At 43.5% G+C, this 26,771-nt stretch overlaps 1 protein-coding gene across 1 annotated transcript; it reads left to right on the top strand.

The window, feature by feature from the left end:
• The first annotated feature begins 19,217 nt into the window (after positions 1 to 19,217).
• On the top strand, positions 19,218 to 26,177 carry LOC134420903 (ubiquitin carboxyl-terminal hydrolase 42-like). The gene is made up of 12 exons (XM_063161308.1): positions 19,218 to 19,230; positions 20,621 to 20,827; positions 22,089 to 22,199; positions 22,272 to 22,374; positions 22,518 to 22,585; positions 22,740 to 22,810; positions 23,766 to 23,848; positions 24,092 to 24,203; positions 24,463 to 24,603; positions 24,815 to 24,915; positions 25,737 to 26,034; positions 26,100 to 26,177. The coding sequence occupies exons 1-12, from the start codon at positions 19,218 to 19,220 to the stop codon at positions 26,175 to 26,177; spliced, it is 1,386 nt and encodes a 461-aa protein (XP_063017378.1).
• The last annotated feature ends 594 nt before the right edge of the window (positions 26,178 to 26,771 follow it).

The following is a 26,771-nucleotide window of genomic DNA, read 5'->3' as shown; positions in this document are numbered from 1 at the left end:
CCCCAGGGGTATAAAAGACTGAGCACCCATCTTGAAGATGAACTGGCAATGTGGTATGCATGAGGGGCAGTTCCCTGCTCTGCAGTTTTTCCTTATGTAGTCCTTTGTTGACTTTTTGTTAAGGTTTAATAAAGCTTTTTAAATTTTCAGAGTGAGCAGTTGTTTTTCACACACTGGATCATGGCTTTCTCTGGCATCTACCTGCTCCAGTGTGAACACTTTTCCCATGAGCTACAAGCAGCTCTCTTCACCCCCGGTGGACTTCATGCGTTACAAGCAGACAGTTTGTTTCACCACAGTCCTCACTACAGCTTGCATCTTGGCTCTGACACTTGGAGAACTTCTTCCCCCTCTTTCTTTACCATTGATCTTGGTGCCGCCATGTTGTTTTCCCTCACGAGTCCTCACTTCCTCCTCTTCTCTGACTAGAAGAAGAGCTACTGCTTGTAGGTAGCACTGCTCACAAATCCCACGAGTTCAAAGATTCCTGCAGGATCCTGCAGCGCTGAGAAGTTGATCTCGTCCAGGTTCCACGTTGGGAATCACTCGTCATGCTTCTGCTGCCGGCCATGCGGCTCTGCCCCATTGCACAGGCAGTGGTGGCTGCCGTGGCGCTGGCGCCATTCAATGCCTCTCCACGTGCCCCGGGAAGGGGGAGCCGCTGCTGCCCCTGCCCTTCTGCCCATGGCACAGTGGCTACGAGTGGCCAGGTGGGCAAGGCTCTCTGTTGGCCACACTGAGATGGCTGCAGCTGTGGCATATTGCTGTGCACTGCTCCAGGAATGGCCTCTGGTGGTGGCACCTTGCCACCCCTGGAAAAAAAATTGCATGAGCAGTGTTTTATTTTCTTCTCAAATATGTCATCACAGAGTGTTACCAACCTCTCTAATTGGGCCAGCAGCATGTCCATCTTCAGAGCCATCAGAGATTGGCTCTGTCAGACATGGTGGAAGCTTCTAGCACCTTGTCACAGAAGCTACCTCTGTTGTTCCCCTGCTATCAAATCCAGGCTGTGCCAAACCAACACACCATAGCAGACTTCATTGCAGATGAGGATACCCACTGTAGAGGTATCATTGCAGACGAAGATACCATTACAGACCCCACTGAAAATGTAGATGCTATGTCAGATGCCAGTGTAGATGCATAAAAGTACCTCTTTCCACTAGTGATTTGAATCACTGGAGGGAAGAGCTTAAAGGTTACCGGGAAGACCCCAGTAAAGTGGCAAAATTATTTGATAGTCAAGAACCAGGACCCAGATTGAGGTGATATCAATTTAATGCTGACAGAATTAACAGAAACTGAAAAACAGTTACTGATTAGAACTAAAGCAAATGTGCGGGGATGAATTGCTAGTGGAGCCCTATAAAGTAATGTAAACATGCTAATCCCTACCACAAATCCTCTGTGGGATCCAAACAATCTAGGTGAATATGCCTCAATAACCAGATACTGGGAGTTAGTAAAATTTGGATTAGAGAATGGCATTCTGAAAGCAGTAAATTGGACATTAACATATAATTTTAAACGGGGACAGCATGAGTCTCCTACCGACTTTGTAAAGAGTCTCTGAATGACAATGTGAAAGTTTACAACCTTTGATCTTGCCTCAGAAATGGGGTAGCAGCAGTTAGTCTCCTTGATGCCAGGACGGTCCAGCCCAGACATCACAGAGATTAAAAGAGACAGATAATAGAAATTTAGAAGCAATCACAGAAGAAACATGGAGGGTATATAACAACTGAGACAACCAAAAGAACTAAAAACTCACAGGAGCCAGTGACAGCTTTAGAGCAACATCACAGAAGAGAATACGATCAGGGACGAGGCAGAGGCAGAGGAAAAGGTAGAAATAATAGAGGCAGCTCAAATCAATCCCAAGGGAGGTTAGGACCAAATCAATGTGTTTACTGTAAGAAAGCACTGGCACTGGAAATGCCAGTGCCCAGAGTTACTGAACACTCCACAGGAAGCTGTTGTTGCAGCAATAGTTAACAGTGAGTGACAGGGACCCACAGATCTTTCCTTAGTGTACCTGCTATGGTTAAGATACAGGTATGGAATTTTAAAGCAGTTGAAGTCTTAAAAGATACAGAGGTCAAATGTTTGGTTTTAAATGAAAATTTAATGCCTAAAAGTGAAAAACATACCCAGGTAATGGATTCCACAGGCCGACCAGAGAATGCTTTTTTTTCTTAAAACTGTTAGAATACGAAATTGGGAAAAGGATGGGAATACATCAATGTCTCTATCTACCAAATTCACCAAAATCCCTGTTAGGCAGAGATCACCTTGAAAATTTAGACACAGCAATTGAGTTTAGAGAGGGAAAAATTAAATTTAAAGTACCTAAGGGCAGATTTATTTTAGCATTAAGGTTGGCAATTGATAGAGGACCAGCGAACAATAGCAATTATTTGCAGCAAATAATGAATCAAGTATATCCAGAAGTATGGAATACTGATGCTCCTGGGAAATCAAATTGGCTGATCCTATAAGACTGAACTGGGGACAGGAGCCAGACCAGCTGTTAGGAGACAATATCCCTTGAGAATAGAGGACAGAAAAGGGATCAAACCAATTATTAACAAGTTTTTGACACTAGGATTGTTGAAAGAATGTGAATCCAAATTTAATACTTCTATACCAGTGAAAAAACCTAATGGAACCTATGGATTAGTGCAAGATTTGCGAGCAGTCAATGGGATTTCTAAAAGAACCCACCCAGTGGTTGCAAATCCCTGCACTTTGCTAACTAAACTCTGCAATGATCTCATTTGTTTCTTGGTGATAAATCTCAAAGGCGCTTTCTTCTGTGTGGCACTTGCAGAAGAAGTCAAAACATACTTGCTTTTGAATGGGAGAACCCTATCACAGGCTGGAAAAACCAGCTTATCTGGACAGTGTTACCTCAGGGGTTCAAAAACAGTAAAACAGTCCCACAATTTTTGGGAATCAATTGGGCAAAGAACTGTAACAATGGCAGTCTCTTCCTGGGGAAGAAACACTCCTTCAATATATAGATGATCTACTAATTTCTATAAAAACTATCAAAGAGTGCCTTATATAGACAGTAAGTCTGTTGAATTTTCTTGGTCTAAATGTTGGTCAAGTGTCTCAACAGAAAGCTCAGCTTGTGCAACAACAGGTGACCTATTTTGGATATGAAGTCTTTGGAGAACAACGATCCCTGAGAACTGCATGGAAGGAGGAAATCTGCCAAACACCAAAGCCACAAATCATAAGAGGACTCTGGACTTGGAACAACAGATTGGTGCCAGTTGTGGATATACAACTATGAACTGGTGGTGAAACCTTTATATGAGCCAGTGAAAATTTCTAAAAATATTGTGGTATGGACCCCTGAAACAAATCACAACTTTGAAGAGGTAAAGCACAAGCTCATGAGGGCCCCAGCCTTGGGACTTCCTGGGGTAAGTAAACAGTTTTGGTTATCTCACATGAGAGACAAAGATTAGGCTCAGGAACTGGCACAACACTTGGGTCTTTACAAAAGGGCAGTCGCCGATTTTTCTAAACAGCTCAATACTGTGAGCAAGGGCTGGCCCACCTGCCTTAGGACAATACCAGCAGTGATCATGAACATTGAAGAGGAATGGAAATTTACACTAGGACAAAAGATGACTTAGTGTCGCACATGGTGTAAGCTGTTATAGAACAAAAGGGCCGTCACTGGCTGTCTCCTTCAAGTTTCCTAAAATACCAAGCAGTCCTGGACAAATCTAATGATATTGAAATTAAAGTGACCAATATTGTTAACTATTGGGATATACAAGAGAGATGGTGGACTTTGGACCTGGTTAGCATAAGAGATTTGATAACAGGATGCCTTGGCAAGAACAAATAGCTTTGAAGATTGCAAGAAGATTAAATCAGATGGGTGTTGGAATGTTGGGGGACACATGACAGATGATGGACTTTGGACCTGGTTAACATAAGAGATTTGATACCAGGATGTCTTGGCAAAAGCCAACAGAACTTTGAAAATTAGACCTAGATTGCAAGAAGATTCAATCAAACGGGTTTACTGGAAAAAGAAAATCCCATTAAACTCTGCAAGCAAGAGATGTTATTTGCATAAGTTTGTGTATATGATTTTAACCTAATCTATGTAGTACACATTACTAGTCTCTCTGAAATAGAATATAAATGTTTGTATCTCACAATAAAATTGGATTCTGATCACCCTGCCCTTTTTCCACAATGGCCCAGGAATCCTCCCCACCTCCTGGCCTGACTGGTTTGAGCTTTGGGAAGGTCCCTCCTCCAAGAGAAGACCCCTCTTGCCTGTCCTTAACCATCGTGACAGACAAGTAGAGATGTAGGCCTCTTCATCAAGGAACCAAGACATGAAATCCCTGTGTGAGAAGGCCCCCTCTCACCTTCTTCCATAGACTGGGACTGAAACCCCCCCCAGCTTGGGGGAGATGTGCAGCGGTGGGGGAAGGAAAGCTGCCCAAAGCAAGTACAGGTGCAAGCACTGGGCCATGAAAACAATGGTTCTTGCCTGCTGTCTAGCTGGACTTTGTGTACCCGTGACCAAATCCATTCTTTCCCCCTGAAGAACTTTGTTTTGGTTGTGAAATTCATTCCCCCTTCCTCCAGCGAAAAACAGTATAACTGAGGTCCAGATGAACTATGCCTCTGAGATCTCCCCAGACATGGCCTGGTGAACTTCATTGGCTGGATCTTGAAGGATAATGCAGCACCCCGTTTGGTAGCTATAACCCACCCCTCCTCTTCCTTCCTCTTTTCCTTATTTTCTCCTTTTTCTCCCCCAGTTCCCCTCACCAACGCATTTCTGTTGTGGTTATTTCAATAAAATTGCACTTGTTGATTGTTACTGCAAATCCCCTGTGCCTTGTTGGTTCTTTGCACCCTGAGATCACCTCTACGAACCATCACGTTATCTGTTCACTAGGACAGATCATGACACTTCTCTGCGGGGCCAGAAGCATTCCCTTGTAGGACATAAAAAGTTAGAAAAGTAATAACTACTGTTGAATGGATCATACCTAGATTTGGAGCACATAGGGTAATATCCTCTGATAGAAGATCATATTTTTGTGCATAAATTGTATTAGCTGTTAGCAATGACATGGGGATTGAGTGGCAACTCCATACTCCTTACAGGCCACAAGATAGTGTTCAAGTAGAGAAAATGAACCACATACCTAAACAACAAATAGCTAAGATCTGTCATAAGACAAAGTCATACTGGTACCAAGCATTACCAATTGCCCTCATAAGAATCAGGGTAAAGCCAAGGCCAAAAAAAAAGATTAGCCTATTTGGCATTTTGTGTGGTAGATCTTATGGGTTAAATGCCCCTCATGATGAAAACCTGGCACAGATTGGTAATCAATATATTTATGAATACTTATAAACCATTAACACTCAGCTGATCAGAAGTATAATGTTCTATTTGAAACCCAACCTCAGTAACCAAATCATAAATTGCTCGTGATTGATCCTGGTGGGTGTGCGTTAAGAATATTTCAGGTGATCCTCTACAGGAGAAGCAGGATGGACCATGTCAAGTCCTCCTGACAACCTTTACTATAATTCATGTGTGAGAAAAACCTACCTGGATTCATTACACCTGAGTAAAGAAATTTCCTGTTGCACCTTGGACAGTAACAATCATTTATAATGATGGACTGAAGCTGAAAATCATAAATCATAAATAAATTGTTGCCTTCTAGATCAAGGCAGGCGACCTGGTTCTGAGGTACAGCTCGACAGCCCACTCTCCAGGGCCGTTCGGGCCAATGACATACACAGACACCAATGTGGTGGACGGTCAAAAGGCCTTTATTACTACTTCTCCTGGGGTCTTATAGTCTTAGGGGTCTCTACGTCAAAAAGGGGTTTGTCCTTCTTACCTATGGTTAGTAGGGAATGGAAAAGTACTGAGTAAGGAATGGAAAGTTACTGGCTTCAGTGGGGCAACATTCCTACTGTTAGCGGGGCCACATTCCTATGTTAATTTCTTATCTATGAGTAACTGAGGGTCTTATCTATGGGGAACCGAGGGTCCTGGCTTTCCGTGACATCACGAGATCTTCCGCAGCGCCTCTTCCCTATCTACCACAATAAATCATGAATACTTTGCTTTGCTTTGTTGCTTTTTGGCAGATTGTAGTAACTTTTGATGTTAATAAGTATGTAGCTTTGCCTGAAGCAGCAGCTGATCATACTGGAATAGGAGATTATTGGCTGTGTGGAGAGGTACAACAATTACACTTACCATTGTTAGGGGGATCCTCTAGTAATTGGATAGAATTAGGCCCGTGTACCTTGTATAGTATTAGTACACAATGAAAACAAATAGGTTCACCTTTAGGAAAACCCCTTTTTCAGTTATCACTCATCAGTCAATATGTTATTTATGTGGAGCCAAACTTTACAGGACCAAACTCTGGCCAGTTTAATAATACTACCAAGTGGACCAGAATTACTGCCATTCTATGAAACATAGCAGGTGTAAATTCAGCACATAGCTCACTGGATTTTAAAGTTCAATTTGCTCAATGGTATGACTTTGTTTGCAAGTCATACTAACAATTCCAACATGAGCATCATAACTAGCTGTGATTTGCCAGATTACTTTTGGTGGTTGTGTGGAAATGGAATAGCCCTTAAACAACTGCATGGAAATTGGACAGGTCAGTGTACTATGGGGTATCTCATCTCACCTATACAAGTTATAAATCATATTAGTTTAATTACAGGGATCTTTAGAGGAATTTGGAGAAACCAATTTAGTCGAAGTATACCTTCTAATCCTCTGACAAGATATAATACAGGCTTTCACATCTTTGTCAAAGCTTTATTCCCAACTTCAGGAATTTTACACTTAGAAAAAGTATAGTGAATATCTCAGCAGAAATGGTAAAAATTGCAAACCATTTGCAATTATTTGCAAATAAATTATTATACAGTTTTGATATGGTATTAGATATGATCACACAGCACAAATGGGTCATCAGTCTTCTGGTGATCTTTTGATGAAGACTTCTGTAGTTTTCCTCACATTTTAACTTTTTACCTCTGTCTTCAACACAAGCTCTGTGTTTCTTGTTTTTCAGTCTAACTTGTTTTTAGCTAATTTAGCAGTTTGCAAGTTCCGTTAAAACTTGCTATCTTGCCTGCTTTTGCTTGTGCATGTTATCTCACTCACTCCACTATCTTGCTTGCTCTGCCTGCACATCTTGTTACAATATTACTTGTGGTTAACCTTTTGTTACACACCACTTAGGCTTAAAATCCCTCCTTTCTTTTCACTTTTGTGAATCTTTTCACAAATTATCATGTGTTTATTCTCTGGAAATATGTTCCTCTTTTTAGTCTATGTCTCAGTTTATATCTCTTCCAATCATCATAATACATTGTGGTTCACTGACAGGAGCACAAAAAGCACTTGCTATATATGCATGTACACAAAATTATTATTCCTAACAACAGGATTCCCATGAATAATTTTTTCAACCAATTTAGATTAGGGAGCTAAGAGGTAAATGTCTCCCATAAGTCAGTTGACCAAGATTATCATCCTTTGTAACTTCATGGAGTATTTTTGCATGTTGCCAGATTGTATGTATATCTGTTGTTATTTGCCCTAATTGATCTATATAAGTAAAACAAATGACGACCATTACAGAAGGAACTGACACATGGATAAAAGCAACCAACTGTTACAAAACTATAACACAGCTTTATGCAAATATGAGTATGCTAATGATATGTTGTAATTGTGATGTTCCACACAAGGACTTCTAAAATGTAGCTGAAGGCTAAAGAAGACTGAGTGAGTTTTGTAGGTTGGACACCCCCTTACTCCCAGCATGGAATAAACAAATACCTATTCTGTAGCCGAAGTGACTCTATAGTTTTATTTTCTTGCCTAGTTTTGGGCATACCCTCACCCAGTGTCGGTGATCAGCTCCCTTCACTGCTGACCAGAACCAGGTGATTGATTGGGTATCTGAGATCATCCAGGAGACAGATGAGAGGAGGACCGGGGGGGGTCTATGAAGAGTCCATAGGAAAGGATGAACTGGACATGGATGCCCAGAGCAGGGCAGTAAGGGAAAGTCAAGGGAGCGTCTTGGCAAATCTCACTGGTGAGCACAACGTCGGGGAGTAAAACATGGCAGGATGCCCACTGTGGACAACAGAGGAAAGTCAAAAAAGGGTCTTGACTATGGGACTGATGATTCCAAAATGTCTCCAAAGTGTCCCTTGGGAGAATGTTGAGATGGTTTTTGCATTCTCCCAGAAGTAATTAAGGATATGCACGCCCAGAGGGGGCAATACAATATTAATTTTGGAAAGGATCAGTTGAAGAGGAATGTGGAGAGATATGGTTAAGGCAAATAGCAGAGGGAAGCTATGTGATAAGGAAAGAACAGTGAGGACTGGGATGTTCTCCACCTTCTCTTGTCTTTAAAATCTGCAGTGTAATACAGGGCCAGCTGCAAGTCTTTTTTATTCCCAGTTTCTAGGAGAAGGAAAACAGGCAGGTATTGTTCCTACATCCACACTCCTTCCTGGGTTATTATGAAGCCAGAGTGGAGGATTTGGGTTTGTCTCCTTGCTTCTCAGGACTTGAAATGGTTTCTCAATGGTGAAGAATGCTGAAGACAAGTGTGGATATTCAGGATTGGCAGCATGGGCTGGGAACCTGTTGGGGAGGTGTGGAACTGAGCTAAGGCTGTGCCCAACACCACCACCCCCGCAGGCAGGGGCCTCCCCAGCCCCATGAGGCTGGCAGGATGTTCCATTCACCTGCCCATTCCTGTAGCACCATCAGCTGTACCCACCCATTGAGCTGTGCTGGCACCTGGTGCTTTACAGAGTCTGTGGTGCTTGGAGAACAGCCCAGATGTGCTGCAGGTGTGCGTTTAAACACTGCGTCTTGATAAGCACTGGCTTTGGTATATGCTATAAGATACAGCTTTGGTGTACAGTGTAGGGTGCCACCAGGGAAGTAAGTGATTTTGCAGAGAGTTTAGCAGCTGCGGGAAGTGTTATAGATGAGTAATGTCAGCCCTCACAATTAAGGAGTGAATATTATGCATATGTATAGTGATGTTATGTCCTCCCACAGTCCTCTTTTGCTTCCCCCTTGTAATAGTCTTTTTAGTCAGGACATTCGGAGACGATCAACTTGCTACCAAGAGGCATGGCATAGCAACACCTGACCTCCAATCAAGATGTAAGAAAGTAATATCTCCACCAATGGATGGCAGAGAAAGATTTGACTTATAAAACTTTGGGAGGGGCTAAGGGTATAAAAGGCAGAGCATCCATTTTGTAGATGAGCACATGGCTGATAGCTACAGACACTCCCAGCTATGAAATTTTTCCCTCTTCAGTCTTTTGTTGTATATTTTTTGTTGAAGTTTAATAAACCTTTCAAAATTTTAAAAGTGAGAGTTTTTTCTTACAGAAGGTGAGAGCCCACAAACAGCAGGAGCAGGGGCTGGAGAGGTGGCCAAGTGTGTCCCTGTAGGAATTGGGTAGAAAGGCACCTCAGGTATATAAAAGATGTGAAAGAAAGGACAAGGAAAACATTAGATATGGATTGTTAAGGGTTCAGGATCTGCTATTGTGCTGGGTGCTCACTACACTGGAACCCTTACTGAAGGGAGAGGTCTGTTTCCTGGTAGACACAGGGGCTTCTCTAACTAATTTCAATTTTATGCCAAAGGGGAACAATTGTGGTAATGTTCTTTTTATAAATAAGAAAGATAAGCAGATGCAATTTGTGTAAAATAACACAGGGATGCCTGTGAGAGTTTGGTGAATGTAAGAGATGGGTTTGAAAAGCATGAGTTTCTGATTATTCCTGGTTGTGATTGTGGTTTGCTAGGAGGAGATTTGAAGACTGGAGTTGAGAATGCCAGTTAGTGTTGTGAAGGATGATGGGGATACTAGTGCCTTGTGATACAGAAACTGGGTCTGGAGCATTACCCTGCGGCAACCTGGATGACTGGTGTCTAAAAAGCAATACCCTCTTCCAAGGGCAGGAAGGAAGGGGTTGCAGCCTGTAGCTAAGTCTCAGTTAAAGGCAGATCTTTTGGAGCTGTGTATGTCTCCTTATAACACCGCTATCCTGTCAGTTATGGTGCAGGAACTGAGAATAGTGGGTGTGATAAATAGGTATGATTCGTGCTGATAAAAATTGAAACAGTAATCAATATTGATACAGTAATTAATATTTGAGAATAATAAAATAGTTAAAAGTTGTAATGCCAAAGAAGAGAGGGAGAGGAGGGGCTCCACCCCCCCCCCCCCAGCAGATGTTCTCAAGGACCACAGGAAAGAAGCTGAAGATACAGTTGGTAAAAATGAGCAAAAACCTGGTTGGATCCCAGAAAATGCTAATTATAAGGGATTTATTGCCTTGATATGTAGATGCAGTGATATGTTAGTCTTGGCTTACATTGTACTGGCTTGATGTGCATGTGTAACCCAAAGGTGAATTAAAGGACAATGAAGAAGACTACTGAGCCTTCATCAGTGATGACCCCCAAAGACTTGTGCGACCACCAAACTGAGTGGTGGTGCATGCTTGGTAAAGGTGGTAATGAAGGCGGAGATAGAAAAGGGACGAACCGAAAATAGGAGGAGATGGTATTGACACATGGCATATAAGGGATGATTTTCACTTGGCAAGCTTGTACGTGAGGTGGCAAGGGTTCCAGAACTCTGCCCTCTGTACCCTGTGGTTATCGTTTGCTTATGTGCTATTATAAACAAAATTATCCCTTATTTTAATCAAATTATATTGTATCCAATTTTATTTTTTTTTTTTAGTTTAACTATTCAATTAAAATTGCTACTACTTTTAATATTGTTTGTTTCTTTTTTATAATGGGATAATTGGGCAAACATAACATGGGTGAGACTGTGAGGGGATGGATTGTTCAAACTGTAGATATGAGGAAAAGCATATGTGCTGAATAAAGAAAAGAATACAGTGCCGAGAGCAACAGATTCAGCCCCCATGTGCTGTGGTTTGAAAACATAGCTATTTAGCCTGACTGCAAAAGCCTAGGCTCAGAGAAACTGCTTCAGTGAAGGACAGAGGTAAGGTGGGGGGGGCGGGAGACAGAGGGTGATAAAGAGAGACTGAGACTGCTGTAAGAGCAGGTCAACCTGACCTAGGAATTCTTTCTGATAAAAAAGAACTAGCAGCAAATGTGACACAAAATTCGTAAAAATGAATATGTATGAGCCTATTGTGAAATTGTATGCATATGTATTTGAGAGGGGGATAAAAAGGGACCTGAAGTTCTCAGAAGTGTGCATGTCATTTTAAGGGAATGATTCCTACATGTGTCCAGCACTGTAATAAACGTACCGGCTTTACAACTTCCACAAAATTGTGGAGTTTTGTTTATCTCTGCAAAACACATCCATGTTCCCCATATTGCTCCCTCTGGGCATACACCATATTACTCAGTCTGGGTACTCATGTCCCTGTAGCTACTTATGGGAAAATCTGCAAACCATCTCAATATTCTCCTAAAGGACCCTTCAGAGGTATTTTGGGATTCTCAGCCCTGTAGTCAAGACCCTTTTTTCGTTAATAGACAATAGGGGAAAAAATAATAAATCAAACATAATAGTGCTGGGTGTGTAGCTGCAGCCAGAGGCACATCATCTAACCATAGCAACTCTTCTTCTATACCCTTTCTATTGCATCAGTCAAATGCATATTCACAAATGATTATACATATTCAAACATTTCTTTGAACAAATTTACAGGTTCCAGGAATTTTTTAGCATGGTCCTTTGTCTTGTCTGCCTTTTTGGAGCATGTGCAGTAATCTTGGATGTGGTTTGGAAGGTCGTTTGTCACCTCGTCACAATGGCCCCCTGTTCCGTGGTTTCAGCAGGTGACAGCTATTGATAGTCGAAGTGTCAGTAGCAGGGGTCCTCATCACGCCCATTCCTCAAATGTTATCTGGCCATGCAGACAGTTTAGCTATTTCAGTCATTGCAAGTTAACCACAAGTACTCTAAATCAAAATCACAAATATAAATCTACTCCACAAATATGTCTGAGTTATTTTAATTATTGTCAGTTAATTAAGAAAGTAAAATAATTTGTTATTATTTCACAATTACAGCTACTTCTGCAAAAGTTAACATTATATTATTATATACAGCAAATAGCATCCAGTTTATTGTTCGCAAAAACCAAAACTATGATATGTGTTTATCACACCCCAAAGTACTGCTTACTGGTGAGATTTGCCAAGACCCTTCTTGATTCTCCTTTATTGCCCCCTCCAGGCAATAAAGGAGAGTTAATCTATGTTCTTTGCTATGGACTTTTCACAGACCCTCCCTGGTTCACCTCTCCCTAAAGACCCCTTCAAGGACCCTCTGGTATGCCTCTTGCCTATCTTGTGGACAATCTTGGGTACCTAATCTACCGCCCGGTGCTGGCCAGCCAGTGCTGAAGGGAGCAGATGACCCAAACTGGGTGAGGCATGCCTCCAGCTCTTCTTGCCACATGCTGGACCCAGAGAGTGGAAGGATCCTGAACCAAGCCTTCAGTTCCCTGTCAGGAGAATGCACAAAATGCCAGATGCTTATGTTCAAAAAGGAGACAGAGGAGTTCTTCAACTTTTTTTGAATAAAGAGACAGAGTCCACTGGGGCACACACCTGTGGGGAGCGGAGGTTCAGGGACATAACGCCATACTCAATATGATCCAGTGAAGCCAAACTTATTATCCCTAAAAGGGCTATATTTATAATAAGTTTCTACTGTCCATGTGTCTCTAGCTAACACATGATTGGTTAATCCTAGCTGTTCATGCATCTAAAATAGAATGCTGATTGGATAATCTAATTTTTCCTGTGTCTTGCTGTGGTCATCTGGCCCACCCATGGCTTCTCTTTTTTCTCACTTTCTCAAGCTTGCTGACAAACTTGCTGAGTCTTGATGACTCTTCTTCTTGTGTCTTTCTCAAGGATATATTGACCCCATTTCTGAACATGTCCACTATCCATTGTTTGTGAACATGTCCATTGTCCATTATTACAAGCAGGCTGAGTTGTGCATCAGCTGAATTTCGCCATTGTCTTGCAAAAACTCCTCAGCCTGCAAAAAATCCTCAACACGCACCCATGGACTCCAGCCTCCCTTTTTTCCTAAACTCTCAGCCACATGTTGCCCTCTTCCTTTCCCTATTGGCTGAGGTACTAGGAAGGTACAGCCTTCCGGAACCGCCTACCATATATCTCCTCTTGAACCTGTCATTTTACACCAAAGTTCAGAAGTTCAGACCCTTGCCTATTCAGGAGCCAAACTGTCAGGGCCTGGTAACAAACCTGCAGCCCAAAGTCAGTAGAAACATTGGGACCCAATTGAAAGACATTAACACTCATAACCTTCACCCAGCAATCTATTTGTAAAGACATAAGCACATCTTTCCTCAACTTACATTTTTATGTGGTTCAAACTTTTAAAATGGTGACTTTTAAGATGATTCTGAAAGTAATGAGTGTGTCTTTAGTAAGAGTCAGTGTAAGGCTGCTTGTCAGTAAAACCAGAGACTGATAGGTAAGAAAGGAATGTTACCATTTTAAAAGGAAATGTTGCTCAACCAAGGCCATGTTAAGTTCCTGAATTTTAAGATGATGAACAAGAGAACAGGGGGTGGGGTGGGTGGTGTAATAGGTTAAGGGGGTCCTGTAGTAAGCAATTCAAGAAATCCGTACCCCTTGAGTACCACAGCCAATGCGGAAAGAGAGAGGGTGATATGGCCAGGAAAATAGGATTAAAAGGAGGCTTCATCCTCCAGTAATTTGAGAGACCCCAGGGAAATACCTCATGGCCTCTCCCTTTATTCGAATACAATTACAGGAATCCTCTGTCTCCTTTTTGGACATAAACCTCTGGCATTGTGAATTTTTCTGCACAATTCTATTGGGTTTGATGTTGGGGTTGATTTTTCTAAGAGCCAAGTTGGAGATTCTGTTTCCTTTATGTCTTGGTTTAAGACAATTTAAGAGGTGGATGCCCTCAAATGGCTTCTTCGCCTTATGGTTTTCATCAATCCCTTTCCACCAATGAGGAAAAACGAATACAAGTAGGTACACAAAGTGAAAAAATAACAGTCTACTACCAGGTGAAACAACGACGGGCAAAAATTAACAGTAATAGTCACTAGTTACAAAGTTGCTGAAGTCTCAGGGACTCCCAGGAACAAAGAAACTCAAAATGCCATAGTGATCCCTTGCCCCAGAGGGTGGCCCCCACAGCTGAACACGTGTGTAGAGACAAAGGGAAAATTGTGGCAGCCATCCCTCTTACCTCTCCGGCAGTGGCAGCTCCATTGGCGAAGGTGGCCAGCACCTTCTGGCGTCTGATACTCAAGGGCTAGAACTCCGGGAGGGATTTCTCCTCTTGGCAGAAGACAGCGAGGCAGGGCAAGGCAGCTGGGCTGGTGCCTCCCCGTGCCTGCTCGTGTCGCTGGGCGCTGCTGGAGGCTGCGGTGGACGGACAGAGAGGGGCTGCTCCGCTCCTCGGAGCACGCGGCTGCGACTGCAGGCAGGTGTTGCAAAATTTACTTTGAAACACTTTTTGATTGGGAAACGGAGCTTCTCGATTTGCTACTGTTGCGACTACTGACAAGCCGCAAGAAAAAACCGAGCAGCAAAGCACGAGGCGAGAGACAGAGCTCTTCCAGGGCGCTCCGACTTTAAATAATCCAGGCACGGCCCAGCCCCAGCCCCTGTTCCAGCCTGCAGGCTCCTAAAGAGGCAGTAGTGATTTTTTGGCACAGATCCATACAGACGGCAATAACATTTTGGGTTACTCAGGACACTCTACATGAAAAACATTGCTTGTTGTTTGTGTTTGCTTTTACTCCATTTTGGTAACTACAGGTACACAGTGCAGTAAGTATTTATTATTAAAAATAAGGCTATAATTTGTTCTTATCTCAGAAGAGTTGGATTGTCAATGTTCTAGCATTTCTTACATTTTGGGGAGGCAGGGGTCTGGATTATATGGCATGTATCTTAAACCCCATAGTGTAATGGGTTAAAACTTTAAGTTTGTTCATCAAAGCTGACAAAGTTATTCCAGTAAAACTGTTGCACCACCTCCAGTTGTTTGCTTAATAAATTTCCAGACTTAAAAGATAAGGAAGACGAAACCAAAGACAATGGGTTTCACAAACATTTGTTTATCTGCTTAGTAAACTGTTAATATGGGTGATGGGCTTGCTATGATGGATAGCACAGTATTAGCTTATCCACTCAGTAAACCTAAGATTCCAGGAACTCAGCAGATTGAGCCTAAAAATCCAGGAATCAGATAAACCTAGCAAATAAGGAAAATACCGGCCTTCATCTTCAGACCTCCAGGAGGCGGACTATGACCACCTAGCCGCAGGAGAAGAATGTGCAGAGTACTACCCTGAAAGCAACGTGGAAGCAGGACTGTATAAAAACTCCACGAAATATCAGAAGAGGGCAGCAGTGGTGGAGCGGGGACTCCCCCGTCGCCCAGCATGCCCGGGGCGCTGACTTTGCCTATTATCGCTTGCTCTATTAATTAATAAATTTAATTTTATTTGGACTTACTAGTTGGTGATTGATTCCCCACCGCAACTAACCTATAACACATAACTGGGGCTTTTGCATACTAGCTACAGAGAGTTGTTAGCTGGCAACCTACGTGAACAAGATCCATCCTTAAGTGAGTCCTATTAGTTTCCTAAAGGGATCTAAGGGATTATGGGGAACAGTAGTACTATGTCTATAGTTTGAAAAGACAGGTGTCTGCTAAGGAAGGCAGGAGCCTCCCCTGAAATGGAAAATGTAAACCCCCTCCGTCTGAATTGTTGCAATTTTGAAGTTAAAAGGCTCTCAGGCAAAGATATGGGAATAGGAATGACAGTCCTTTACTAGGAAAAAAACCCAAACAAATGCAATAGTACAAACAAACAAACAAAAAAATCCCCACTGACAGAGTCAGAATACAACCTGACACCCTGTGGTCAGGCTGCTTATTATATGGTGGCTACAGTCCTCCTGGAGTAGCAGATGTGGTTATCTTGAAGAGTGATCCTATAGAAGGCTGTAATTTTCTTCTGAAGGTCTTGGGGTGGTTTAGATGGGCCTGGTCTTCCTCTGGGAATCCAGTAGAGAAGAAAGCTGCTCTTTTGGGAATCTAGTGGGAAAAGGCTATTTGTGGTCTTCTCTGATTATATCTAGGTAGGAATGGTTGGCTCCTCCCTCTGGGCAGAGCTTTTCACAGTGGGATGACGTAATTTTATCAGTCGTGCAGTGAGACTCAATGGACTAGTAACAGAAGATATCTCCCCAGAGGGAGGATTGGTTGTAGAAGAGATAAAGAAAACTGCCCAATTAGCAGAACAATGTTATTTAATTAACAGAAATTATCAGAACACTGCCCCACCCCTAACAGATAGGAATGGAATACACACTCTTATTTCTAACCTAAGGCATACTAGTTTGGCCTGTAATTAAGTTAAATTTCTTCATAATACCTTTTAAGGGGCCTATGTTTTGGATTTGTGCCAAGAACAGGGTCTATAGCACAGGGATAACTTAGTTCCAGCCCCCTCATTATTAGGGTCAGAATCTTAATCTGAATCCCAAGGACAAACAAACAAACAAACAAACAAACAAATTATTAAAAAATTAGATCCCACACCACATTTTCAAGGTCCAGATGATTATTTTTCAGATTTAACCTTGAGTTTTTCAGGCACAAACACTATTTTTATGACTCAAAGAGGGAAGACCACTTACATTTTAAATCACCAGAACCTGTTTTTAGGAGAATAAATAGTCAATTTAAAGTCAAAATCCACAATTGTAGAATGTAAGATGGCTAAAATTTGCTAAATTTCTAAAAAGCAATTCATAACTGCCAAGGTTTATGCTTTTAGAGTTCAAAGACATATTTAGAGGGTCCATAGCATTATTTTTAAGGCTCAAGGTCCAAAGACTGATTTGTGAGTCCAAAGGCTCATTTTTGCCCCCAAATCTTTCTTTTTAGTTTTCCAAAGCCTCAATGTTAGGCACTAAAGCCCCTCTTTAGAATTTAGTCTGCAATTTGGTCATCTCCAGTCCTTCTTTTAAGATTTCAAAGACTCATTTCCTCATGCACTTATGAGTAAATTAGGTCCTGAGTCACTATGGAGCAGGGGAGGGCAGGGAGGGGGTAAGAGTGCTCATCCTTCCTTCTCTGTGATGATGTGGGTGTTCCCTGAGTCACACTGATAGCATAGGGATGAAATGTTTCTAAAATCATGGGGTAATCACCGGGGCTGGAAAGAAAGGTCGGGCCTGGTAGGCCCTGGGAAAATGTTAGGTTTTAGTGGATCATGCGAAACTGCATTTAATGACTATGATAAATTAGATGATTGTTAAATGTGATGATTGTTTGGTAATTGGACACAATTATTGTTTAATTGTAACAAGAATAATGAGAAACTATGTTTGGGGGGTTTGATGGAAATTACAAAAATCCACGCTTGGATTAAATCAATGTATACAATAGAACAATATAAGTTTAATAATTAATATGGAATGATATAACTATAAGAGTATAAAAACGTGTGCATCCTGAACCCATGTCGGAGTCAGATTTGGGTCTGTACCCCTGACACCTGGAGCTCTTCAATAAAAGCACCTGCATATAATCATTCCGTGATCATGCATTTCTGAACACTAACAACACTGGGACGCATGTCAGCTACAACAGTCTGTCTGTGGGTGGCTCATCTTCTATAGTTTTTTGGGCAAGGTGAAAAATTTCTTCGTACCAGCTGTGACTCTTGAGACAGGGAGCTGCAGATTTTAGAGGTTGTCAGGGCTTTCTCCACTAAGGATCAACTCACTAACATGAAGCAGACCAAGAAGGGCTTCTGGGAGAGGCTGGAGCTCACCTTCATGATGCCCAGCATCACCCCTTGAGGTACAGACATCTGCAGACACCACATGCTGCATGCAGGACCCATGCAGCATTGTGGGACACAGCAGCTCTCCTTCCGTGGGTGCAGACAGCAGTGGCACATCTGCCAATGCCCCACAGCCCACGGGTGCTGGGAGAGTTGAGAGCCAGCAGATGCAGAGCACAGTCTGGCTTTCCTCTCCTTTCCAGAGTGAATGGCTGTCTGAGACACAGAGTCTAGCTACATCCAACAACAGCTCTTGCTGTACAAGGTAGGACAACACCCATATCCTTCTCATCTGCACAGAAATGTGAGGAATCCCATAGCCCTGTCCTCACCAAGGAGAGCAAGAGGAACTGCAGGCTAAGCTCTCCTCAGAGAGCAAGAGACCCACCTTAAAAGGCCCTACTCTACTTTTAGAAGAGCACATCCAAAATTGAACATGTTCAGGGATTGCTTCCACACAAAAGGTAACAGGACAGAAAGCTATTGTTGGTGTTTAGCTCCCCATGGCAGCCTATAGCTTCACTTCTTGGTGGTGGAGAAGAGTAAGAATAGGCTCTAAAGGGTCTTTGGTACCATCTTGCCTATTAATTTTTTTCATGCCCAAAGCCTCCATTTTAGGGCCACAGCCATAATTTCTGACCTTCCAACCTGTTTTACATTATCTTTTATTGCCTGTGGGACCTGATTTGGAAGGTCCAAATTTTCATTTGTAGGGTGAAGTCTCATCTGTAGAGTCCAAAGCCTTCTTTAGAAAGTCCAAAAGGTATTTCTGGGGTCCAAATCCTCTTTTTAGCTTCCATATATGTCCTCTCTGGGACTAAAACAAATGAGTCTCTGGACCCTGCAGATGAAGCTTTGGACCTTCCAAAAAGGACTTGGAGCCTTCAAAATGATGCTCTGAGCCCTTCAGATGAGTTGTAGGGTTTTGGCCTAAACAAGGTCAGTTTGGACTTGACCCAGGACCTTTTGGACCCTGAAAATGAAATTGTGGTTCCTCAAAACAAGACTAAAATATATGGATACTAAAGGAATAGCCTTTAAAATGGAGTTTTATATGCTAGAAAAATTTGTTTTAGCTTTCAAATGAGACTTTGGGCATCAAGAACATAAGGCTTTGAGCCTTCAGTGAGCTAAAAATGAGGCTTTGGATTCTAACACACTCTCCTGAGAGGTGGATTTCAAAGAATTCTGTTGCTAAAAAGACAGCAAGAATGAGCAAGCCAGGGTGATGGAGAAGCTGGGTGGGTGCCTAGCAGCCATCGCAGGTCCACCCAAGCAGTTTTTGAAGAGGTTTATTTGGTATTTCTAATTCAGGTTCAGCTTGAGGCTGACCTTAAGGGCAGAGAAAATTCATTGGAAATGAACCCTAAGAGCCTAGGTGATTTGCTACACAGGTCACATGGACATATTGCAGTACCAGGGAAGAATGGAAAAGAAACTTCCAGCTCTGCGAGTGTGCCAGCCAAAACAGAGACTGAGCTCATAGCTCTCAGCAGCCTTTTATTCCTCTAGCTGCTGCAGCTCCAGGAAGAGACAAGAGCTTGGCTGGTGGGTGAACTCTTTGACAGGGGAAGTCCAGTGACTTCCACTTGTGAGAGGTACCTGGGTTGTGGTAGCCATAGGGTTCTGTGGGCACAACAGGAGATGTGCCCATGCAGCCTCGCATCACAAAGGGGCAGATATGTGGCACCTGTCCAGCCACTGTGACCTCACCTGCCCAATGCTTGGTATTCTGAGGAGCAGACCAGCAAAGGTTGAGCTGGTCTTCAGGATAACTCAGCTAATTTCTTTCCTACTTGCATGTCTGCATTTTTTCAAGCATTGTCTGTCTTTGGCAGTGTCTACAAGAATCAACAAAATGATCCTGACAGTTAAAGCTGTTCTGTGGGTCACATTTTGGGTTTTTTAATTTTCAAGTTACATTTATTTTCTTTTTCAACTGGAGATGGGTTTAGTTCTGATCTGATCTTTCTGGAGGAGGATCTGGATCCTTTGTCAGCTACAACTTTTCCATCTGTTCCTGAGAGGAGCAACGGCTGTACCAGGAAATAATTTCTGTAACAGTTTTGCCAGCAGCCTTGGACTTTGTGAATGCCCACAGACAACATGGCTGGTGCTTCATTCATTCCTGAGTGTCAGTATGCTAACAAACTAGAGTGAAACTAGTGTTTCCTGAAAGCAGCCAGAATTGACCCAGGTGATTTTAGTTAGACACAGGAAAATGCATTTGGTCACTCTGTCACTAGTGCACAAGACTTTGAAAGAGGACATTGCTCATAGAAAGACCTGACATCCATAGGTACTTGCTTGTTCTTTTCACATTACAATGAGGAAAAAGGAACTGATAATCCAAGGGTCAGAGAGGAAGAAAGGCAGCTTTTCTTCCTCTCTAGAGGTCCAGAAATCAGAGTGGGAGTTTATTGGACTTCTGGCAGACTAAGCAGGGGAACAGACTGCTTTCCAAAACTGTTTCCATTCCTGTAGATGTTAATGGCCTGTTAGGCCTTCCCTAGTGTTTCTGTGATGACAGTTAGAGTTGTTGTCCTTGGTGTTCCTGTAGAGAACTCAACATTTGAATGTGCTTTCAAGCAACAATATTGTCATATCTCATCAAATATAATTTCCCTGCAGCAGCAGGCATTGCTGAAGGAATGGCTCTGCCACAAAGGATCCTCTTTCCCCCACAGAAGATTTGCATGGACTGGCAGCAAAGACAGAGACCTGGAGCAGGACTCTGCAACCTGGGCAGTACTTGCTATATCAATGTCATCCTGCAGTGCCTGACATATACACCCCCTCTGGCCAACTACCTGCTGTCTCGGGACCACAGTCAACTGTGTGAGTACTTTCAGGAATATTTCCTTGTAAATCTCTGGAGCACATCCTAAGGATTACAGAACCTGGAACTGTATTTAGGAGGACAAAAGCCCTTCTTTGTCAGCCCCATGAGCTTGTGTTCAAAGAAGAACCCATTGTTCCATTTTGTGTGTCCACAGATGACACAAGATGTGTGTCCCTCTTAAGGAAGACACCTTTTTCTTGCTTGGTATCACTGTCCCTGCAAGCAATAAGCCTTCTTGGCTTATTGCACCAAAAATTTGTGACAAATCTGAAGAATGTTTTTCCTACATTAAAATGTCCTGGGCTTGTTAGAAACAGTTGGAATGGTTGGAAAGATGGGCAGAGTTCAATAAGATGAAATGTAATAAGTCCAAGTGCCATCCTGCATTTTGGCCACAATAACTCTCTGCAACATCATAGCCTGGGGACAGAGGGGCTTCACAGTGCCCAGGCAGAAAGGAACCTGGAGGTACTGGTCAACAGCTGACTGAACATGAGCCAGCAGTGTGCCCTGGTGGCCAAGAAGGCCAATGGCTCCTGGCCAGTATCAAGAATAGTGTGGCCAGCAGGAGCAGAGAGGTCATTCTTCCCCTGTACTCAGCACTGGTGAGGCCAAACCTTGAACACTGTGTCCAGTGCTGGGCCCAGTTTAGGAAGGATGTTGAGATGCTTGAGCAGGTCCAGAGAAGGGCAACAAGGCTGGTGAGGGGCTTGGAACACAAGCCTATGAGGAACAACTGAGGGAGCTGGGGTTGTTTAGCCTGGAGAAAAGGAGATTCAGAGGTGACCTTATCACTCTCTACAGCTGAAGGGTGGGTGTGAGTCAGACGGCCATTGATTTCCTTTCCCAGGCAACAGCTGACAGAACCAGAAGACACAGTCTCAAGCTGCACCAAGGGAAATATAGGTTGGATATTAAGAAAAAGTTTTTTACAGAAAGGGTAATAAAGTTCTGGAATGGCCTGCCTGGGGAGGTGGTGGAGTGACCATTCCTGGATGCGTTTAAAAAAAGACTGGATGTGGTACTCAGTGCTATGGTTTAGTTGAGGTGATGTTAGGGCATGGGTTGGACTCAATGATCTTGAAGGGTCTCTTCCAACCTAGTGATTCTGTGATTCTATGATTCTGTGACATTATCAACTTGGGAGAAGTGAAGATTATTCTTAGAACGTCAAGATCTTCATTAGGTTTCCCAGTGCTAGGGATTATGTGCCAACCTGAGGAGCTTTCCTCCCTCCCTCCCTCCCTCCTCCTTCAGGTCATCAGCAAGGCTTCTGCATGATGTGCATCATGGAAGCACACGTTAGGAAAGTCCTGCGCTCTTCAGCCAATGCCATCTGGCCTAGGGCTGTTGTCAGGGACCTCAAATGTAAGTAATTTCAGATGCTTTGATAGGTTATCTCCCTTTTTTGTAGATGAGAACTACTAACTTCTTTCTTAGTCATAGGAGAAGAATTTGAGCCTGACATGGCTGGAGATGCCTATGAGTTCTTACGCTGTGCTCTTGAGGCCATGCAGAGAGCTTGTCTGAGCGGAAGCAGTGAGTAAGCATAAGTAAATTATCTTTTCCATGTTCCTAAGCCCACTGGACTCCTTGGATGTGCTCCCATCAAGGAAAACCTATGCCCAGGGCTTTCCAAGCTAAACTCTTGGAGGAGGGGATAACTGCCTTGCCATTTATTTCCAGTGAGGACATCTCTTCTCAAAAAACTACTATCATCCATCAAATATTTGGGGGCTTTCTGAAATCCAGAGGTAATGTTTCCACATCTATTGATCTCCTTGGCATTGTTTTCACCTTTCTGTCTGTGAAAAATGGCCGGTCCTGTAACTGGCATAATTGGTACCATGAGCATAAGCTGTCACCATCATTTAACTTCTTCACTCAGCATTTTGATTTTCCTTCCAGTCACATGCTTGAGGTGCCAAGCAGTTTCTGATTCCTACAAGGCCTTCCTGCATGTCCTTTTGGATATCAAAGTAAGAGGGCTTGCAGTTGTGCTTCAAGACATCCCAGGGCCCCTGTAGTTTTTCAGATCCAAAGTATTTGTCTTAACAATGGATCATGTGAGCACAAGGGAGCTTGGTGGTGGGTGGTAAGGAGAATGCACCTTCTTCTGCAGAGACCATGGCACTCATCTCCCCATTCTACAGAGGAAGCTCTTGATGGCCTCAGCAACTCCTGGGACAAAAAGGAAATGTTCAGCTTTCCTTCCTTCCTTCCTTCCTTCCTTCCTTCCTTCCTTCCTTCCTTCCTTCCTTCCTTCCTTCCTTCCTTCCTTCCTTCCTTCCTTCCTTCCTTCCTTCCTTCCTTCCTTCCTTCCTTCCTTCCTTCCTTCCTTCCTTCCTTCCTTCCTTCCTTCCTTCCTTCCTTCCTTCCTTCCTTCCTTCCTTCCTTCCTTCCTTCCTTCCTTCCTTCCTTCCTTCCTTCCTTCCTTCCTTCCTTCCTTCCTTCCTTCCTTCCTTCCTTCCTTCCTTCCTTCCTTCCTTCCTTCCTTCCTTCCTTCCTTCCTTCCTTCCTTCCTTCCTTCCTTCCTTCCTTCCTTCCTTCCTTCCTTCCTTCCTTCCTTCCTTCCTTCCTTCCTTCCTTCCTTCCTTCCTTCCTTCCTTCCTTCCTTCCTTCCTTCCTTCCTTCCTTCCTTCCTTCCTTCCTTCCTTCCTTCCTTCCTTCCTTCCTTCCTTCCTTCCTTCCTTCCTTCCTTCCTTCCTTCCTTCCTTCCTTCCCTCTCTCCCTGTCTCCCTTCCCATCTCCCTGTCTCCCATCTCCCTTTCTCCCCCCTACCCTCCAATCCCTCCCTCCTTTCTTCCTTCCACAGCCTGCAGGGTCATGTTGGGTCTCCTCAGCATCAGCTGCCTGGATCTTCTTGTTGACTCCTTGGAATGTTTAGGCATGGGTATTTCCCACAGCTCAGTGGCTCCTTTGTCACTTCTCCAGGCACCTTCATCCCTTAACAAAGCTCTGGAGAACTTTGTGACACCCAAGAATCTGGATGGAAAATACTGCCTCAAATGTAGCAAGTAAGATAATTTCTAACAACTTATTAACACTTGATTCTGTGTGGAAAAGCTGCATGTCATTGAGCAGAATCATCTTCTCATGGAGGTTCAAAGCACAATAATGAGACATGGGTTTTTCTTTGTGACATTATGTCACGGAATAGCCTTAATATACTGTAAGAATATGTGAGACACAAAAGTTTGTCTCATCTTGTTGGGCAAAGATAGGGTGCATTTCAGCACTTGGCTCTGCTTTGTTTCAAGGTGTGAGAAGAAGGTAACAGCCTCTAAGAGGGTTACAGTCCATCGTGTGCCCAAGGTCTTCACAGTGTGCCTGGAAAGGGCGGCCGATCACACAGGCAGGAAGATCAGCAAGGTGTGTATGCAACTGCAGTGCAACTTTACCTTTGAAGCAGGAGATTTCCCATAGCAGTACACTTTCAGAAGCTGCTTATGTTGGGGGTTTTGTGTTCTGTTACGGGTAGAGGAGAATTCCTATAAGAAGACCTGGACACTGCTCCAACAGAACTGCTTTGGCTGAGAACAGTTTCCTGCTGCCCAAACCATTATGTGCTGAAGGGCTATTCCATGTGGTAGTTCAGGATAATTTCTGAGCCCACTTGGTCTTTCCGTAGATTGTTGAGTATCCTGAGTACTTGGATCTTCGGCCATACATGTCTGACACAGCTGGAGAGCCCCTCCTCTACTCCTTATATGCTCTTGTGGTGCACAGTGGTGACACCTGTCTTGATGGACACTTCTTCTGCTATACAAAGGTAAAGAGCAACTTCTATCTTGATAAAGTAACATGTGCTGGAAAAACAAACTTCCTTGTCAGTGTTACAGGTATTCAAGGCATTTGGGAAAGGTCTCTTTTAGGGCTGATTTGGATTTGTTTTGGTGTACTCTTTGTTTAGCCGCTCTCTCTCTTTCGTGTTGTGGAGAAAATCTGCAGTTCCTTTCCAGAATGGATGATTTTCTTTGCAGGCCAGCAATGGACAATGGTACAAGATGGATGATGAGTCTGTGGATAATTGTGGCATCCATGCAGTTCTCAGGCAGCAAGCCTATTTGCTGTTCTATGCCAGGTAATAACTAGGGTCATGTGTTCAGAATATGTTTCCTTTTTCTGGCTTTGGTCTTTTTCTTCTCATCCTTGTGGGTGTTTCTGTCATAGGAGACAATTCTTCCCTGCTTACTTCAGTGCTGTCAATTCTGAACTACATCATATCAGTCCTTCTCTTGCTGGGCTTTAGGGTGCTGGCCTGTGTAAGCTGCTTCTTGTGTGCTCTCTGAAACTAGGTCATGTTGAGAGAACTTATAGGGGACTCCTGGAAAGATGGAGAGGGATTCTTTATCAGGGAATGCAGTGATAGGACAAGAGGTAACCATTTCAAAGTGAAAGAGAGATTTAGATTAGTTATTACAAAGAAATTCATGCTTGTAAGGATGCTGAGGCACTGGCAGAAGTTGTCTATGAGCTTCTCTAAGGTGTGGCTGCCCCATTCCTGGAAATGTTCAAGGCTGGATGGAGGCTGGAGCAACCTGTAGATGTCCCTGCTCATGGTAGGGAGAGGTGGAACTAGATGGTAGTTTGGTTTGGTAGTCCAGCCCAAACCTTTCTAGGATCCTGTGAAATGGAGGCTGTAGGGAGAATAGAGATGAGGACTTGTTCTAACAGGGGCAGACCTAGTGGGAAGATCCCCATCAAGTTCTCCATTGGTGACTTTGGTGAAACCTTTTCTCTGCTGTAGAAACCACTCCTAGAAAATGACTGAATCCCAGAGGAGCCTGCAAGGAAGATCTTAAACAGAGATCACTTTTTTTTCCCCTCCAGATGCTCTGATTTGAAAATGGGAGGAATGGTGGCTTCCTCTCTGATACCATCCTATGCCCATTCCTTCCTCAGTCAGTGCGGGGCCAGCAATGACCAGGCAGGTTCTGCAGGGACATATGGTCAGCCTGGTAGGACTATGTCAATGGACTGCCAGAGGACAAGTGCCAGGGAGAGGATCCAGAGTAGATCCCTGCAGTGGGACAATGATCACTGCCGCTGGTTCATGAACAGCACTGACTTCAACAACTCAACAGGGAGGAAGAGAAAGAGAAGTACTCCTCCAGGTCGTGACCATGCTGTCAAGGATGGCACAGCTTCAGGGCCCTTCAACAGAAGCTGTCAGTGGTCTCCTGTACCCAATGCTGCTTGGGTACAACACTTCCCAAGACAGAGAGAACAAAGCCAGTCCTCACAGCAGGGCTATGATCTTTGCAGACAGTTTGTGGAGATCACAGACTACCACCAGTCAGTGAGGAGGAGGAGCTGGTGGAGAAGAAGCCCTCCACATTGTGACCAAGACCCAAAGGACGATACACTGGAAGTGTCCTCAAATGCTAGCTCCAAGAGGGCTACTGCACCCAGTGTTGCTTGGGAGCAATCCCTGCCAAGGCAGAGAGAGCAGGGCAGATCACCACTGCAGGGTTATAATCTCCGCAGACGGTTTGTAAAGATCACAGACTACCACCAGTCAGCAAAGAGGAGGAGGAAGCACTCATTTGGAACAAACAGACAGAAAAGACAAAGCCAGAATTAAAACCCCTTGTTAACTTTGTGTGTATGATTTACAAAGTGTTTCCTTCTCTGTAGGTTTTGGGGCAATTTGTGGAAATACTCCCTGTGGGATGTTTGTATAAAGGGATTTTGAAAGCTGCATGCTTGCGCGTGCCCAACTGGCAATCTCTTATTTTTTAAATATGGAGTTCGAGTCACTCAAAAGGACATGAACTGGACAAGCCAACAGTGATAGGGATTGTAAAAGCCTAGATGGCTGGGCCCCGAGGGTGCTGCTCAGTGCCATCAAGTCTATGGTGGTACCAGGAACAACCATTGTCTCCCAGGAATCAGCACTGGGATTGATCCTGGTTAACATCTTCAATTAATGGTCTG

The sequence above is a fragment of the Melospiza melodia genome, chromosome 7 (assembly GCF_035770615.1).
Source record: "Melospiza melodia melodia isolate bMelMel2 chromosome 7, bMelMel2.pri, whole genome shotgun sequence".
NCBI lineage: Eukaryota > Metazoa > Chordata > Aves > Passeriformes > Passerellidae > Melospiza > Melospiza melodia.
This window is presented reverse-complemented; position numbering and strand designations above follow the sequence as displayed.